The sequence below is a fragment of the Oryctolagus cuniculus genome, chromosome 7 (assembly GCF_051225735.1).
Source record: "Oryctolagus cuniculus isolate XC-2025 breed Fujian yellow rabbit chromosome 7, ASM5122573v1, whole genome shotgun sequence".
Lineage (NCBI taxonomy): Eukaryota > Metazoa > Chordata > Mammalia > Lagomorpha > Leporidae > Oryctolagus > Oryctolagus cuniculus.
Genome location: NC_142873.1, coordinates 59,429,577 through 59,447,267, shown reverse-complemented (window position 1 = coordinate 59,447,267; position 17,691 = coordinate 59,429,577). Strand labels below are relative to the sequence as shown.

At 52.2% G+C, this 17,691-nt stretch overlaps 2 protein-coding genes across 4 annotated transcripts in view; both read right to left on the bottom strand.

Annotated features, from left to right (window-relative positions):
• The window catches only part of TMIGD3 (transmembrane and immunoglobulin domain containing 3), a 61,899-nt gene that overhangs the window by 9,580 nt on the left and 34,628 nt on the right, over positions 1–17,691 (bottom strand). The gene's annotated exons all lie outside the window — the stretch shown is intronic.
• Positions 5,685–9,723, bottom strand: ADORA3 (adenosine A3 receptor). The gene is given in 2 exon segments (NM_001082058.2): positions 5,685–6,291; positions 9,145–9,723. Coding segments are annotated over 2 exon segments (960 nt in total). The 5' UTR covers positions 9,498–9,723.

The following is a 17,691-nucleotide window of genomic DNA, read 5'->3' as shown; positions in this document are numbered from 1 at the left end:
CTGACCACAGAAACCACAGCGTGATTGTTCCAAGCCTCTCCGCCTCAGGGGATTTGGTTTCCAGCACTGGATAGCTAGTGCAGATACTGTGGCGACTTTTTCCAGCTGTCCTTGTCCCTGATAATGCTACATGCAAAGCAAACCCGCTCTGCCTTGCCCAGAGACAGCACCGAGAAGCCAAAGGAGATGCCAGCAAAAAGAGAAGTGGATTGTGCACAGATGAGCAGCAGAACGCCCACCATGGGGAGTGAATGAAAAGGCCAGCCTGACAGGGCGTGGACCATGTGTCTACCAGCACTCCGGGTATTACGGGTATTACGTGGTGCTGTGGTTGCATTGTTCCCTCTTAAAGGTACAGTTAACTTTTACTCAATCTACATGTGTGAATGTGGGACTAAGACTAAAGCAATAACACTTTCTGAGCTGTCTTTTAAAAGTGTGAACCAGAGCGTTCATGGCTGAAATAACTGGATGACCAGAATTTCAAGATAATCAGGGTAGGGGCAAGGGGCATGGCCACACACGAAACAAAGTTGGCCATAGATTGACGGTTATTTAATCAGCTTAGTCGACACATGAGGGCTCATTATGCTACTTACTCTACCTTGTATGTTTGCCATGATCCATAATAAAAAGTCTGTGGTCTGGCATGGTGGTGCCGCAGGCTAAGCCGCCGCATGTGATGCCAGCATCCTGCATCACAGTTTGGTTTGAGTCCCAGTTGCTTTGCTTCTGATCCAGCTCCCAGCTAATGCACCTGGGAAAGTACTGGAGGATGGTGCAAGTGCCCCACACAGGGGAGACCAAAATGGAGCTCTCTATCCTAGCTTTGGCCTGGCCCAGTCCCAGCTGTTGTGGCCATCTGGGGAGTGAACCAGTGGATGGAATATCTCTTTCTCTCTGTCTCTCCCTCTCTCTCTCTTTCTCCTTTTCAAATAAATAAATAAAACTTTGAAAAATAAAAAGTAGAGGGGCCAGCACTGTGGCATAGTGGGTAAAGCTGCCGCCAGCATCCTGTATGGGTACCAATTTGTGTCCCAGCTGTTCCACATCTGATCCAGCTCTCTGCTATGGCCTGGGAAAGCAGTAGAAAATGGCCCAACTCTGCACCCCACGTTGGAGACTGGAAGAAGCTCCTGGCTCCTGGCTTCGGATCGGTGCACCTCCGGCCATTGCAGCCATCTGGGGAGTGAACCAGCAGATGGAGGACCTCTCTCTCTCTCTCTGCCTCTCCTTCTCTCCGTATGTAACTGACTTTCAAATTAAACAAATAATAATAAATAAATAAATAATAAAAATTGTATAAAAATAGTCCCACTTTGATTAGCCCACCTAGAGCTCCCCCATGCCAACAGTCTCCAGCAATCAGGGAATTCCTGAATCCCTTCTTCCCCCTCTGTTAAAAAAAAATTTAACTGGTGGAGGGCAGGTGTTTAGCCTATAGTTAAGAAACCCATGTCCCATATAGGAGCACCTAGGTTCAACACCTGGCTGTAGCTCCTGACTCCCACTTCTTATAATGTTTCCCCTGGAAGGTAGCCGGTGTTGGCTCAAGTGCTCTCCCATGGGGGAGACCTAGATGGAGTTCCTGGCTCCTGGCTTCAGAGTGGCCCAGCCTACCTGTAAGAGGTTCTTGAGAATGAACCAGCAGATGGCAGCCCACTCTCTGTGTCTTTCGGCCACCTCAAATCAAAAATAAAATAAAACATAGCTGGATTATTTCCCAGTGCCACCAAAACACTTTAGTTGGGAAACCATGAGGCGGAGATGGTTCCAGAGCCTATGGAAGCAAACAGAAGCCCAACTCTGCAAACAGTGAAATGAAACTTAAGCTTAATCAACCAGAAACTGCCGAGCCAGCCCTTAATTAGAAACTTCCCACTTCAGCCAATCAAGCCTTGCTTCCTGTCTTGCTTCCACGAATACCTTATAAAAAAATTCCCCCTGCCAGGGCCAGTGTTGTGTCATAGCACATAAAGCCACCACATGCAACTCCGTTGCATTCCGTTTAGGTGTTGGTTTGTGTCCAAGTTGCTCCATTTCTTTATTTTTTTTTAAGATTTTTTTTTTTAATTTGAAAGTCAGAGTTACACAGAGAAGGAGAGGCAGAGGCAGAGGCAGAGGGAGAGGGAGAGGGAGAGAGAGAGAGAGAGAGAGGTCTTCCATCCGCTAGTTCACTCCCCAGATGGCCACAACGGCCAGAGCTGCATGCCGATCTGAAGCCAGGGACAAGGGGCTTCTTCCAGGTTTCCTATGTGGGTGCAGGGGCCCAAGGACTTGGGCCATCCTCTACTGCTTTCCCAGGCCATAACAGAGAGATGGATCGGGAGTGGAGCAGCTGGGACTCAAACTGGCACCCATATGAGATGCCGGCATCACAAAAGGCAGCTTTACCTGCTACACCACAGCACCAGCCCCAGCAGCTGCTCCATTGCTAATCTAGCTCCCTGCTAATGGCCTGGGAAAGCAGCTCCTGGCTTTGGCCTGGCTTAATCCTGGCTGTTATGGCCACTTAGGGAATGAACCAGCAGAAGGAAGGTCAAGGTCTCTCTCTCTCTCTCTCTCTCTCTCTCTATATATATATATATATATATATACATATATGTATATATATACATATATATGTATATATATCTTTCAAATAAATAAATATATATATATGTATATATATCTTTCAAATAAATAAATAAATAAATAAATCTTTTTTAAAAATGTCCCCTGGCACCCTCTCTGTGGAGTGCTGAACCACCTGCAGTCGGTGCTGCCCAATGCATGAACTTGTGAATGCAAAGAAACTCATGAAAATGTCACTGTGCCCCAGTCTATCCGAACGCTGCTCTAAGCTTTCCCACTGCTCTGCCTGCCTTTGAGTCCCTGCAAAACCCAAATGACTGTGGCTGACTCCCTTGCCGCAGTAAGCTCAGAATAAATAACCTTTGCTTATTTCCACAACTGATTTAATTTTTAAAAACAAGGTAAATAAACCCAGTTACACGTGTGTACCTCTGTTCCAACTTACTCCAGTGGAGGAGGAAGCATGGCTGAGTTTCACCTTTAGGGTAAAAGCCCAGTGATCCTTACCCAGTGGCTGAAAGGGAGCCAGCTGGAAGGGCAGCTCCTGGGGAAACTCCTGGGACACTAATCTCACAACCCGAGTGCAGGGTGGGGCTCCTCACTTCTATCAAGGTCCTCAGCAATGACTCTTAGTTCATCATTTTTGAGTTCTCTCAAAAAAAAAAAAAAAAAGGAAAAGAACAAAACTCACTTCTACTTTAAGGGCTTTTTTTGGGGAGATGCCCACTCAACAGCAAGAAAACAAAAAGCACAATTCCCTGCAAACCATCAGCGAACTGGCCAAGCAGTGACAATCAGAAACAAGAAAAAAAAAATCCTGACACCAGATCTCTAAAAAGGACTGGGGCTAAATGTTGCCACCACAAGGAGGTGAGAGATGTGTGTAGATTAAAAGCAGGATGGAGGGGCTGGCACTGTGGCGCAGCAGGTTAAAGCCCCGGCCTGACATGCCAGCATCCCATATGGATACCGGTTCTAGCCCTGGCTGCTCCTCTTCCGATCCCAGCTTTCTGCTGTGGCCTGGGAAAGCAGTAGAAGATGGCCCAAGTCCTGGGGCCCCTGCACCCATGTGGGAGACCCAGAAGAAGCTCCTGGCTCCTGGCTTCGGATCAGCACAGCTCCATCCGTTGCGCCTATCTGGGGAGTGAACCAGAGGATGGAAGACATATCTCTCTCTATCTCCACCTCTCTCTGTAACTCTTTTAAAAAAAGAAGCAGCAGCAGCAGGATGGGAAGGGAGAGCTCCAGGGAACCAAGGTTAGCGGCACTTCCTCTGCACTCCCCAACTGGGCAGAGGCGGTTCCTGGGCAGAGCGTGCCCCAGGGTCACCAGGAGTCCTGGGAGAAAGCCAGAGCCTCTTCGCCAGGGGCACTTTAACTAAAACCAAAATTTAAGTAAGGGGGAAGGCCTCGGATTCTCCCATTCTCCCCGGGCTGGCGGGGGAGGAGTAGCGTGACCCTTTGCTGAAGTGAAATGTTAACAAGATAAATTTCATTATCAGGCTCGGACCTGAGATTTGGCTTAGGATAAAGTCTCAGAACTGGCTATGAATTCATTTCTTTCTCAGTTGTGCTCCGCCTCTTTGCTGTGGTTTAACTGAAATCTCATCTCGCTGCCTTTGCTAAGGTGGTATCTTGCCTGGGGAGTGAGAATCCACAGGTGCACATCTGCACCAGACCAGAGAGGTCATCTGGAGTGACATGGCTGGCACTGGGTCTGCCCAGGGTCCTGAGCAACAGTAGCTTAGGCAAAAACCTGGCAGTTGTCACATGTGCAAACTGGTTTGTCCCCATCTGTCACTTGTACAGAAGGTGTGCTTGAGCATTGGGATTTGGAAGTTGACAGCCCTAATTGGCATCTGAGAACAGGTGGTGAGAAGCTTGGGCCCTCCCATAACACGGCTGAGCTTAAATCCTACGACTTGTTCACTGAAGAACTATGGAAAGTCACCTCACTTCTCCTTTGGCAACTTAGAGATGATAATAATGGTGGTAGCTACCTCATAGATTGCCAAGACCAAAAGAGATAATTCATGCAAAGCGCTCAGTGCACGGAAAGAGCTCAATAAGTAATAGTGGCCCGTTATCTCTCTTTGCCCTCCACCCTCTGCTCCTGGAATGAAACACCAAGAGAAATTATTAGGATTCTTTTTAGGAAACAGACGAGTGTTTCATAAAGTTGACAAATGCTTTGATCAGCCCGGGAATAAGGTGAGCATACCATCTGGTTTCAGGCAGCAAGCAGGCTGAGTGCCAAGAACACACAGCTGAATCTTCAAGCCCCAAGTGACTCCAACAAAGAGCTATAAAACACTTAGCTGTCATCTTTCATTCACTCAAATACATCCACAGGTAAAATTCAGCAGTTTTTCTTTTAAGATTTTATTTCTTTATTTGAGAGGCAGAATTATAGACAGTGAGAGGGAGAGACAGAGAGAGAGGTCTTCCATCTGCTGGTTGACTCCCTAGATGGCTGCAATGGCTGGAGCTGTGCCAATCCAAAGCCAAGAGCCAGGAACTTCTTCTGGATCTCCCATGCTGGTATAGAGGCCCAAGTGCTTGGACCATCTTCCACTGTTTTCCCGGGCCATAGCAGAGAGCTGGACTATAACTGGTGCCCACATGGGATGCTGGTGCCGCAGGCAGAGGACTAACCTACCGCGCTACAGTGCTGGCCCTAAATTCAGCAGTTTAAACCCCTCTTAAACTCAGCTCACTTCTCTGTTCCCATCACCTGTCAGGCATCTTCTGAGAGCAGTTTCTCTGCTGAAGCTGAGTCCATTGTTATACACACATCCAGCTCAGCAGTGCTTTTTGTCGGTGAGTCAATGACTTGTGTTTGGGAAGAAGGAAAACGGGCAACAGCATCAGCAGCAGGCTGCTCTCAAGCTGGGTCTCTGGAAACTTTGAGAAGGGTGAGAAAGAGCAAATTGAAATGGGTGACAAAGTTAACAGGGTACGGATAATTGCAGGCAACCAGCCAAATACTCCCCACCTCAGTGGAAGGAACCAAGGACGCAAGGAGCACTTGGTCCCGGAAGAGTGGGCTGTCAGTGTTGGCGATGATCAGGCTGAAGGTCGATGGGAGGTGGAGGCATCTTTCCTGGGTAACTACTCCGAATTCTGCTCGCTGCTTGGGTCTAGGGAATCGGAGGGCTGGCAGGTTACACGGGCTTTGAAAATCAGAAGGTAGGTTTCCTTGAACTTCTGTATTTTGCAAGCATAGACGATAGGATTCATCATGGAGTTGGCGTGGGACAGCAGGATGCCCACAAGCAGCACGACATCCGGTACCTTGCATTTGAAGTAGGTGACACAGTTGATGATGGACAAAGGCAGCCAGCACCCAGCAAACAAGGCAAGAACCAGAAACAGCGACTTGGCCGTCTTGAACTCCCGTCTGTAAAAGGCCCCTGTCTCTTTGAAGCTAGAAAAGCTCTGGACCAGTTTGTTCCGGATGATGTAGAAGATGTAAACGTAGAGGGCACACATGAGAAGCAGGGGGATGAGAATCCAGGTGAAGAAGCTAAAGAAGACCATGTATTCCATGGGGATAACAGAATCGAATTTGCACTGAAAGTCGCTGTAATTTCTGGCAGACTCCAGGGTTGGCTTCATATTCCAGCCAAACATGGGGGTAAATCCCACCAGCAGTGACACCACCCAGCAAAGGCCCAGGGCCAGCCATATTCTTCGTTGAGTGGTGACCCTCCTGTATCTGTTTGAATGGGAAAGAGCCAGTGAGTCCACAGCAAGAATTGCTAAATTGGGGGCGGGGGAGGGAGACGGAGCTGCCAGTGGAGGAGGAGAGAGGGAGACAGAAAGCCTGGGGCCTTCAGTCCCCCAGGCTCCTGTGAAGGGAGGGAGTGTTGCTACTCTGTGGTGATCCCAGCGACACTCAACTGGACGGAGGACAAGAGGAGCAGAACAGCGGTTACAGAAAGAAATCTAGCAAACTTCTCCAGGCACTGTCCTAAGGAAGAACAATCTAGAACAGATCGAGAATACACTGCTTCAAGTCAGCCAGTGTATGCCCCACTCAGGGCTCCATTTCCAGCCTGAGGAGTCTTCAAGGCCTGGGAGGTGGGCATTATCTGTGTCTCCTGGGATCTCCCACCTGGTGAGACACACTTTTTTTTTTTTTTTTTTTTACAGACAGAGTGGACAGTGAGAGAGAGAGAGACAGAGAGAAAGGTCTTCCTTTTGCCGTTGGTTCACTCTCCAATGGCGCACCGCGCTGATCCGAAGCCAGGAGCCAGGTGCTTCTCCTGGTCTCCCATGCAGGTGCAGGGCCCAAGGACTTGGGCCATCCTCCACTGCACTCCCTGGCCACAGCAGAGAGCTGGCCTGGAAGAGGGGCAACCGGGACAGAATCCGGCGCCCCAACCGGGACTAGAACCCGGTGTGCCGGCGCCGCAGATGGAGGATTAGCCTATTGAGCCACAGCGCCGGCTGAGACACACTCTCAAAGCCTGCTGCACTCTGGGTCATTGTGACTGCCATGTGGCTGCTCATAACTGACACTCTGCCTGCCCCCTCACTGCCTCTCTGCCTGTGCCTGCTCCTGGTCTCTGTCTGCACTGTTATCCACGCTCAGTGTTAAGAGTTAAACAAATCCTTGGCCGGCGCTGCGGCTCAATAGGCTAATCCTCCGCCTTGCGGCACTGGCACACTGGATCGGGGCGCCGGATTCTTTCACCCCATTGGGGGGTGAACCAATGGAAAAGGAAGACCTTTCTCTCTGTCTCTCTCTCTCTCCACTTTGCCTGTCCAAAAAAAAAAAAAAAAAAAAAAAGAGTTAAACGAATCCAGTGGAGTTGTGAAGGTGGTACTTGAGATATTTTTCAATAATCTCCATTTCATTGAGGGCAATGGTGAAAATAATAGTTATTATAGCTACCAGTTTATTAAAATGTGTACCCTTTTTCTAAGAGAGTCACATGTGGCAACTCATTTAGTGCTGTGGAGGGAAGTACAATCACTATCTCTATTTCATAGGTTGAAAACAATGAAATGCAGACAGGAACTGCTACAAGCTACAATCGATGGGGCAAATAGTGAGAGGAGGCAAGTCTGAGTTCAGAGTGCCCTAGCCACAGTAATGAGGAAACTGAGGCAGAGACAGGGCAATACCTTCCCCAAGCTCAGATCCAAAGATCAGGGATTTGAACTCCAGCTTCTTTATATTCAAAGCTTGTCTGTAGCTCCCTCACAGAGGAGAGGAGAAACGTGAGCCCAATGTGACTTAGGACACCTGGGGCACTGGATTTCTCCACTTGGCCATCTTGGTTCCACTTGAAGCAACAGATAATGGGTTTTTGGGGAAAATATCCCACATCTCATAAAAAGAAAAGAGTATACAAAGGGGCTTCAGGAAGTTCATGAAAAATTGACTTAAAAGATAGCACAGGGTATGGGCGTTTGGCTCAGCAGTTAAGATGCTGCTCGGGACACCCACATCCCATATCAGAGTTCCTGGGTTCAAATCTTGGCTCTGCTTCCAGTTCCTTCTTGCTGAGGTGCACGCTAAGAACAGGGAGTTAGGGCGAAGGACTGCAGCCCCTCCACCCACATGGGAGACCTAGATTGAGTTCCAAGCTCCTGGCATGAGACTGATTCAGCCTCAACTATTCATGGGCATTTAGAGAGAGAGTAACCCGTAGATAAAAAATGCCTGTCTCTCTGTCTCTGTCTCTGCCTTTCAAATAAATAAAAATAAATAGATAAATTTTTTTTTCAAAAAAAAGAGAAACACTTGGAGTACTGTATCCTGTATCAGAGTGCCTGGGTTCAAGTCCCAGCTCTGGTTCCCAATTCTACCTTCCTGCCAGTGCAGATCCTAGGAGGCTGCAGCTGACAGCTCCAGCAATCGAGTGCCTGTCACTCACATGGGAGACCTGGGCCAGACCCAGTCCCGGCCATGGTGGGCATTTCAGGAGTGAATCAACAGATGGGAATGCTCTCTCTCTCTCTCTCTCTCTCACTCATACATAAAATGTAAAAATAAAAGGACAAATTGTCAGTTAAGTGTTTTTGAAGCCCCTCCATACCGAAAAATCCCTCTCTCAACATTGGGGTGGGTGCAGGATAGAAAATAAAGTTTTTTAAAAAAAAAAAAACCTAACATTTGCAAGGCAACATGTTGAATCATCTGTTTAGCTCTTCTTATTCTTATCTGCTGCACACTTCTCAAAAACAAAAAAAAGAAAGAAACGAAAAAGAAAAAACAAGAAAGAAAGAAAAAAGAAGGAAATCTTATCTAACACGTTTCCCTCATTTCTAGAGCTCCAGAGCACATTTCACTAAAGACGCCTCGAGTCTCTCCTGCTATTCTGAGTGACTGAGCTCACACCCATGGTTGAAGGAGCAAGGATGGGAGACTTCCAGCTCCGGAGTCTCAGCTGGTTGTTGATAAAGCCTTCCCTGACCACGGCATCACAACACATCTGTGGCCTTCTTTCCGCTTCAAGGGTCACTTTGGAGTCACTGTCCCTGGCGAAGTTGGAGCTCTGCACTTTGCAGCCCCCATATTCTAGGCACCTCTGTGACCGGCCCTCTGTGAGCAGCTTACCTGACCGTGAGCTTGACCCGCAGGTACCGGTCCACAGCAATGGCCAGCAAGGACATGATGGAGGCGTGGGTGAACACCAGCAGCAGGCAGCTCATGACAAGGCAGCTGTAGAAGCCGATCGTGATTCCCAGGCTGATGACAATGGCCAAAGGCATGACCAGAAACCCCACAGCGATGTCGGCCAGGGCCAGGGAGAAAATGAAGTAGAACGTGGTGGTCTTCAGGCTGGGGTTGAGCTTGATCACCCAGATGACCAGCACGTTGCCCACGACGGCGCAGACCCCGATGACAATCTCGAACACGATGTAGGAGGCTCTGATGGCCAGGAACAGGGTGGTGCTATTGTCGGGCATCTTGTCTCTCGGTTGACAGGCGAGCTAGCAGGATCCGGATGTGCCAGAGCGCCCAGCTCTAGCCAGACATCTTCCCCGAGGTCCATAAGCAGAGCGTCTAAAGGTCACACCGCGCCTGTTCCTTGCCTTCGCTGGTGGGGGCGACCTCTGGGAGACCCGGCTCGTCAAACAGCGCCCTGCGCAAGCCGGTCACTTCCAGCCCCTCTGCAGGCCCCACGTTCCTGACTGCCCAGAACCCAGAGTGTGGGTCTGCGAGGGCTGAGTCTGAGAGCGCAGCAGCTCCCAGTTCCCCAGGCGGCCACGGTCCAGGCCCCTGCCTGCCCCTGCCCCCAGAGGGCTCTTCAAGCAGAGCACCAGGGAGATAAGCAGCCCTCTCCAGGGGCGTTTCAGGAAGTGAGATGGGCCGAGAGGAAGTGCAGAGCCTCCGACTGCCCGCCAAAGATGGAAAGAGCAGAGCAAGGTACACGGGAGGTGTGGGGAAGGCCCGAGGCGAGGCTGGCTCTGGGGAGTCATTCGTTCAGGGACCACCGGAGACTAGAGTGGGTGGAAGAGGAGCTGGAAGTGCTGACCGCCTAGTGTTCCGGCCTTCTGCTTGTCTGGCACACAGGGCCCATGATAAGGAAGCAAGTGAGAGCGGTGGAGGAACAGCAGTAGGTTTTGATGGCAGCCCCCGGAGCTTAGCCAGAACCTGCCCCTTCTTAGTGCGCCGCAGCAAGCAGCGCGAACTTGGCTATGGGGATGTCTCCTTGCTGGCCACCGTGTTCGCAGCAAAGACCCTTTGTCAGAGGGCCAAGCAAAGATGGCCCACTCAGAAGGGCAGCCCCTCTGCACCTCCCATTAGCATCACGCTGGCAGAGGCTCCATCTCTCCCGGCCCCACGCCCAGCGCAGCCCCACAACCTCACACCAGCAAACTATTTGAGAAACAACAGGACCACAGTTGGCCACTCACCCATTGTGTGTGTGTTGGGGGGGGGGGGAGGCAACACACACACTAAACCATGTGGCATATCCTGCCACACCTGCTCCCCAGACCCCAAGCTCCAACCCCACTCCATAGGAACAGGGTTCTTTCTGGGCATCAGACCCCTTTCCTGGGAGTTGCTCACCTGGTCACCAACATCTGGGCACCAGACACTTGAGTGCAATTATTATTTGGGGATCACCTGATTCAGGTGCTCTTCTGTGATGTACAAAGAGACCAGTGTGAGGCCAGCACTGTGGTATAGCAGGTAAAGCCGCAGCTTGCAGTGCCGGCATCCTATATGGGTGCTGGTTCGAGTCCTGGTTGCTCCACTTCCCATCCAGCTCTCTGCTATGGCCTGGGAAAGCAGCAGAAGATGGCCCAAGTCCCATGCGTGGGAGACCCAGAAGAAGCTCCTGGCTCCTGGCTTCAGATCAGTGCAGCTCCGGCTGTTGTGGCCAATTGGGGAGTGAGCTAGAAGATGGAAGACCTCTCTCTCTCTCTCTGCCTCTCCTTCTCTCTCTGTGTAACTCTGACTTTCAAATAAATAAATACATCTTTAAAAAGAGAGAGAGATTGGTGTAAGCTGGCAGATTAGAGAGACCACGAGAGGACATATGGACCAAGGCCCGCACAGTGCACTGAAGAGCTTGTAAAAATTACCTATCTATGTCCGCTCAGAAATGTAAGTCAGTGATGATGACGGTGTGTCCTGGCATCACCTGGCCAGCACGTGTCAGCCGGGCATTGGAGAGTAGGCTTGGCATTGGGCCGGCTAAGCACCTCCTCTGCAGCCCCCTTGGGCAGCACCCACTGCCCCCCTGCACTGCATGGGTCCCAAGTTGGCCCAAGTCTCACCAAATCCCATGCTTATCCCTCCTGGCCTCATCACCTCTCCCAGACATGGACCCGGGGGCAGGCCTCTCTGATTGCATCTCCATCATCCCAGGGTCAGCTGTGTCCACCTCCCTCTACTGCCAGAACCTTGCAAAGCTTCGTCAGCCACCAACGTGGCCTCTGGTCAATGGTTTTTACTGTAACTGCCACCTTTATCTCTGCCCCAGAGGAGGAAGTAACCGGGAACAAGTATTGCATTTCAGAGGCCATACGGGAAACCAAACTCACTACAGATACATCTTCAAATCTTGGTTTGGCACTTAAACAATTTCTGGTCCTTCCCTCCCACCCCACCCCACCCCACCACCCCATCCCAAACCACCCACTAGCACCATGAAGCCTTATCTGAGAGAGGGACCCTAGCGTGCAGGGCAAGTCACGTCGCTTGGATGTTGTGATGATCGAAAAGCCGAGGTGGGGGAGGGGGTGGCTGGCGTCCCCAGACACATAAACTGTGCACCCAAGGGTGGTCGGTGTGGGCCTGGTGGCAGAGCTGGAGCACAGATGTTGGCTCTGCCTAGGAGAGCTGCTTGGACAATGGGCAACCCCCATGGTAGAAAGCAGCAGATGATGCCTCGTGTGTAGTTAGTGCCCAGAAACCAGAGCAGGGAGGGATAGGGTGGCAGAGGCCAGGAACCATGCTTAAACAGTGGATGCAGCCTGCTGGTGGTGAACCCATGGCAGGAGGGAAGGGTTTGACGCTGGCTCTGGAAACTGGCTGGCCTGTGCATCCAGGTTCTTTCTCCTCTGTAGGACTAGCTCGTCTGGGCTGGGCCAGAGAAACCAAGGAGAGGAGTATGTGTCGGTACACTGGAGGCAAGACAATCATAGGGAGAACAGCGGCGGGGGACACACCTGGGCCACCAACCAGGCCACTTCTTCCCACCTGCGAATTCTGTTTCTAGAATCCTCGGCACACATGTTGGGGGGTTTCTTTTCTCAGAAGCAGGGAATCCCTTCTTCCATGTGTTCTGAATAGACAGAGTCCATTGCAGCCCAGGGTGAAGCAAGAAGTGAAGGCAGGCACTTTCAGAACCACAGGAAGGTGCCAGCCCAGGGCTGGGCCTTGAGTGTTCTTTTCATTCTGGATTAGAAGCCAAAAGGTGGGGCCGGAGTTGTGGTGCAGCAGGTTAATTCACTGCTGGCAACACCGGCACCCCATATGGGACTGCTGGTTCGAGTCCCGGCTGCTCTACTTCCTGCTAATGTGCTTGGAAAGGCAATGGAGGGTGGCCCAAGTGCTTGGGCCCCAGTCACCCATGTGGGAGACTAGGGTGGAGTTTCTGACTCCTGGCTGCAGCCTGGCCCAGACCTGGCTGTTGTGGTCGTTTGAGGAGTGAACCAGCAGATGGATGATCAATCTCTCTCTCTCTCCGCCATCCCCCTTCCCTGGTCACTCTGCCTTTCAAATGAATAAGTACATGAATATTTTTGAAAAACAAAAACCAAAATGCAACCTGGGAAAGAAGACAGAAAGGCCGGGGTGCCGGCACCGTGGCTCACTAGGCTAATCCTCCACCTTGTGGCGCCGGCACACCGGGTTCTAGTCCTGGTCGGGGCGCCGGATTCTGTCCCGGTTGCTCCTCTTCCAAGCCAGCTCTCTGCTGTGGCCAGGGAATGCAGTGGAGGATGGCCCAAGTGCTTGGATCCTGCACCCCATGGGAGACCAGGATAAGTACCTGGCTCCTGCCATTGGATCAGCGCAGTGCACTGGCCACAGCGCGCCAGCCGTGGCGGCCATTGGAGGGTGAACCAACAGCAAAGGAAGACCTTTCTCTCTGTCTCTCTCGCTATCCACTCTGCCTGTCAAAAAAAAAAGAAAGAAAGGCCGGGGTGCAAGGTCACCTCGTCTGCCCACAGCCAGGCCTGGCTGACTTCCTCCATCCCCTCACGCAGAAGATTCCTCAGCTGCCTGACCCGGGCCCGGAGGCCACCAGAGTCCCCAAGAGGCCCTCACTGCCTGCTTATGAGCCACTCGGTATCCATGCTGCTGTGGGATCAAGTCCAGACTCTCGGAATGGCTCCTGATGAGTCATCCTGCAGGTGGGTGGGGCCTCCCAGCCTCTGCAGATTCCTGCCACCTGCTGCCCCGGCCCCCTCCCACACAGAGCAGGCATAAACTCCATGCTGACCACGCATGGCTCAGAGTTGGTCTCTTTCACTTCCTCTCCCTTGCACTCAGGCTCTTTGCACGGGGGCCCTTCTCCCCCCCGGCCACTTGGAAGACGAACACTTTCCCTTTGAGACTGTTCTCAAACAGGATCTGGAAGACAGCGTCCCAGTCCCAGCCTACAACCGTGGGCCCACTGCATTATGTTGACATCACCACTCCCCTGTCATCCTGTGGGCTCCTGGAGGGCAGAGACCACCACTTCTCATTTCTGGACTTTGAGCTCCTATCATGATGGCTGGCAGACGGAAGGCGCTCAGTACAGTTCAGATGAATGAACAAATGGGAAAGCACCTCACTGAGCCAGGTGGCATAAACTCGGCACTGGGTGTACAAGGACAATGCACCAGCCAGGACCCGTGATGCACTCGCCATTGATACCCATGGCTGTAAGCATCTCACCTTCACGGTCTCTGATGGAACAGGCAACATGACTACTGCCGAGCAAGCTGCCACTTGAAAGGGCTGGGTAAGCTGCCCAAGGTTGCGGAGCTAGGAAGGGCCAGAGCTGGCATTCGAACCCAGGCTCCTGGCTCCAGAACTCAAGCTCTTCGGTGAGTGAGTGGAAGGAACAAACCTAGGAAGTACATACGAGTGCACAGAGTTTGCCTGGGTTTGATGTCGCCACTCGTCAGTAGCAGTAGGAATCAGTGTTCTCAGATCTGGGAAACAAAGTGGCCTCCGAGACCATGGGGACAGAGCGCAGGTGCGCTGAAGATGCAGCACTGCTCGGAGTTCGGGAAGAGAGGGGAGAGACAACTGCAGGAGCAGGTCGCTGGTGGGCTGGGCCCCGGGGGAGCTCTGGGCCAGAGAGCAAACCATTCATTACACCAGGCTGCTAAAAGTATTGTGCAGGTAGTTAAATCAATTACAGTGAACTGTGGCTCCCACCTAAAAGGGAGTCTGTGGCTACTTCTAGTCCCACTGAAAGGACCTGGGCGCAGGGGCTGGTGCTGCAGTGCAGCTGATTAAGCTGCTACTTGTGACGCAGGCATTCTATATGGGCACCGGTTCAAGTCCCCGCTGCTCCACTTCTGATCCAGCTCTCTGCCTGTGGCCTGGGGAAGCAGTAGAAGATGGCCCAACTTCTTGGGCCCCTGCACCCACAAGGGAGACCCAGATGCAGCTTCTGGATATCGGCTTCAGCCTGGCCCAACCCAAGCTGTTGTAGCCATCTGGGGAGTGAACCAGCAGATGAAAGATCTCTCTCTGTAATGCAGACTTTCAGAGAAGAGAAAAGAGAAGAGAAGAGAAGAGAAGAGAAGAGAAGAGAAGAGAAGAGAAGAGAAGAGAAGAGAAGAGAAGAGAAGAGAAGAGAAGAGAAGAGAAGAGAAGAACCTGAACGCCATGAGGGAGGCAGGGACTGGGAGATACCCTGGGCCTGAAGCCCAGGGAAATGGATGCAGTAGAATGGTCTCACCTTTCCCAAACCCTGGCCTGGAGCCTCTAGGGCCTGATGCTGCAGGACACGGCTCAACTATGAGGCTGCAGCCTTGTCCTCCGGGCTCTGCTTAACATCCCAAGAGGCTGGACAAGCAGACAGCTTCTCAGAGAGCCTGGAAAACTCCCCGCCACCAGCGTCCATCAGAGGGGCTCCCATGGGTGGCAGGCGGCCGGCAGCTTCCACCCAGGGCTCTCTCACTGACTCCACTGCTGCTGCAGAGTTGCACAAAATCGGTTTGCTCACTTCCTCTTGGCCCCATCGCCACTTCCCTAAAGCCTTCTATTTTTCACAGAGCTTTTATTTTGCCAGCCAAGGGTTAGAAAAGACCAGTCTCAGAGTTGCCCCCGAAAGTGTCTGGCTCCTGGGCACTAGCTGGAGCCGGTGTCCCCTAGAGCTTCTTCCTAGGGCCCAGCTATTTCTGCCACGCCAGCTGCGACCCAGGAGTCCATGACCCGTGGGCCTGAGGTCTAACTACGGGGAGGTTCATTCTGTGCCAGTGTGAGGGGGAAGGAGAGGTGAGGTCTGGAGAGCGTGGTCAAAGTTACCTCCCTGGAGTACCAGGAAGTCCCGCCCGGAACAGGGCACCTGCTGCAGGTGCTCACGCCCCACCCACCAGACCCGGCACCAAGAGTGTCGGAAAGCCTCAGGGACGAGCGGAGAATCTAGAGAAGGATCTATTTAACTCTAAAGTTGCTCCAGGTTCGAAGCATTCAGAAAGTAAGGAATTCTTAGGGAGGTAGCCTCAGCTTCCAAGGGTCTGAAATGTTTATTCCTGGTCTTGCTGCGGCGCTGTGCTCAGTAGTGACCACCAGATGGCAGCACGTTTCCATTGCCACTGGGGATCCAGGCTGGGTTGAGCAAGAATATGTGATCGAGGATTTCCCTATTGAAACACTGCTTAGCCAGAGACCTCAGGTGTGCAAAGTGGGAACCAGGGTATGAGAGACAAGGACAGATAGCCAACTGCCTACATTCAGTGCAGTCACGTAGTTCCTGCATTCCTGGGTGGTTACCCAATGCAACCCCTCTTGGTGGAGAGGCTGCTTGTTTTGCCAGCATTCCAATCGGCCTTGCTCTGCAGCGGGCAAAGCTCCTCACACGCTCCGCTCGTCACATTAACACGACCACTCCACAAGGCAGGTGTGAGCAGCCTCATCCCACAGAGGAGGAAACCGGCAGAGAGGCTGAGTGATCTGCCTGGGACTGCACCGCTGAGGGGAGACCGCCTGGGGAATGGGAGCACAGCCCCTGGTCTCCTTGCCAGTGCGGGGGTCTCTCTGGGCTTTGAGCAGCCTGCCACACACGTGGGCCTTGCACCTTCCCTCTCACCTGCCTGACAGTCTCTGACCTATCCTCCCCCTGCAGGCACGGGACCCATTGCTCGGCTCTCCTGGCCTTGCTGGAGAGCTTCCGTCTTCTCTAACCCTTGCGTCTCTTGTCAACCAGGCCTCCTCCTCATCAAGACCCCCGCTTCCAAATCGGCCACACTGGGCATGCCCAGCCTCCATCAGGTGTTAGCCGCATCCCCTGACTTCTTGTGGACCTGGTGTCCATACCCACACCTTCCATCTAAAGACCAGAAGGTGCCGGAGGGAACTCCGAACGGAGCAACTGCCAATCCTCAAAGTGCACAGCGAGCTGTGTTCCCACCCTCTCCTCTGTAACCTACTTGACAAAGACAGCAAACAGCTAAGTGACTGGGATGCAGACCATCCCGCCATCGCGGGGGAGAAGCAACGCCCTCACTGTGACAACGTGGGGCTTCCCCTCCTACTCCAGGAGGCCCTTTCAGAATTACTGTCCTCACTGCTGCTGTAGCTGACAGGCGCCAGCACCCTGCCTGGTGTTGGACACACGTCACTAACTCCATCCCACCTCTGCAAGGAAGAACTACCCGATCCACTTCCCAGATGAGGAATCTGAGGCTTGGCGAGAACCGAGCGGTTCTGGGCACCACAGCTGGCCAATGGCAGGTGCTGGGCCCTGAACCCGAGTCTATTTTGCCTCCAAAGTCAGGGGTTTTTTACATGAGAATGAGCCAATATTAATTATGCCAAACTCCCAAAACCTAAATTGCCCATTTGGGGTAGAAGGTCTTCAGCATCCCAGTGGGTACGACTCGTTTTACTGATCAGGCGAGCTTCTGGGGGCAGGACGTTGGGTGTCCACTGTCTGCCTCCTGCTGCCATCAAAGCTCAGCTAGGAAGGTTGCCACGCAGGCCAGTGGCGAGCGGCCAGCCAGCCGAGCCTCCAGTGCATGGCACACCAACCTCAGGAAACCATGCTGTTTCAGGTCCTTGCTGAAATGTCTTTCCAGATAACCTTCCCTCTGCTTTTTATTAAAGGTTCACACGGAAGATAGCATCTGTGGCTGGCTCCCTCACATAAAGTTTCCTGGGGGAACACTTCCCTGAGAACTCCAGGGCTTGCAAAGAGGTTGCTTTTCTTAATCAATTAGCCTGTTTCAGTTCATCTGGTGAGCAGGGGAGCTTGGTTGAATTTGTTTTTACCTACAGGTTCACAACTGGTGTTCGGTTTCGGTCTCAAGTCTTCGTTCTCAGCTTAGCTTTTCTGGGACTTCTATAAAAGGGGGTTCAAAAAGTTCGTGGAAGGGGGCTGGTGTTGTGGCGCCATGGGTTAAGCCACTGCCTGTGACAATAGCATCCCATAGGAGTGCCAGTTCCGAATCCTTGCTGCCTTACTTCTGTCTCAGCTCCCTG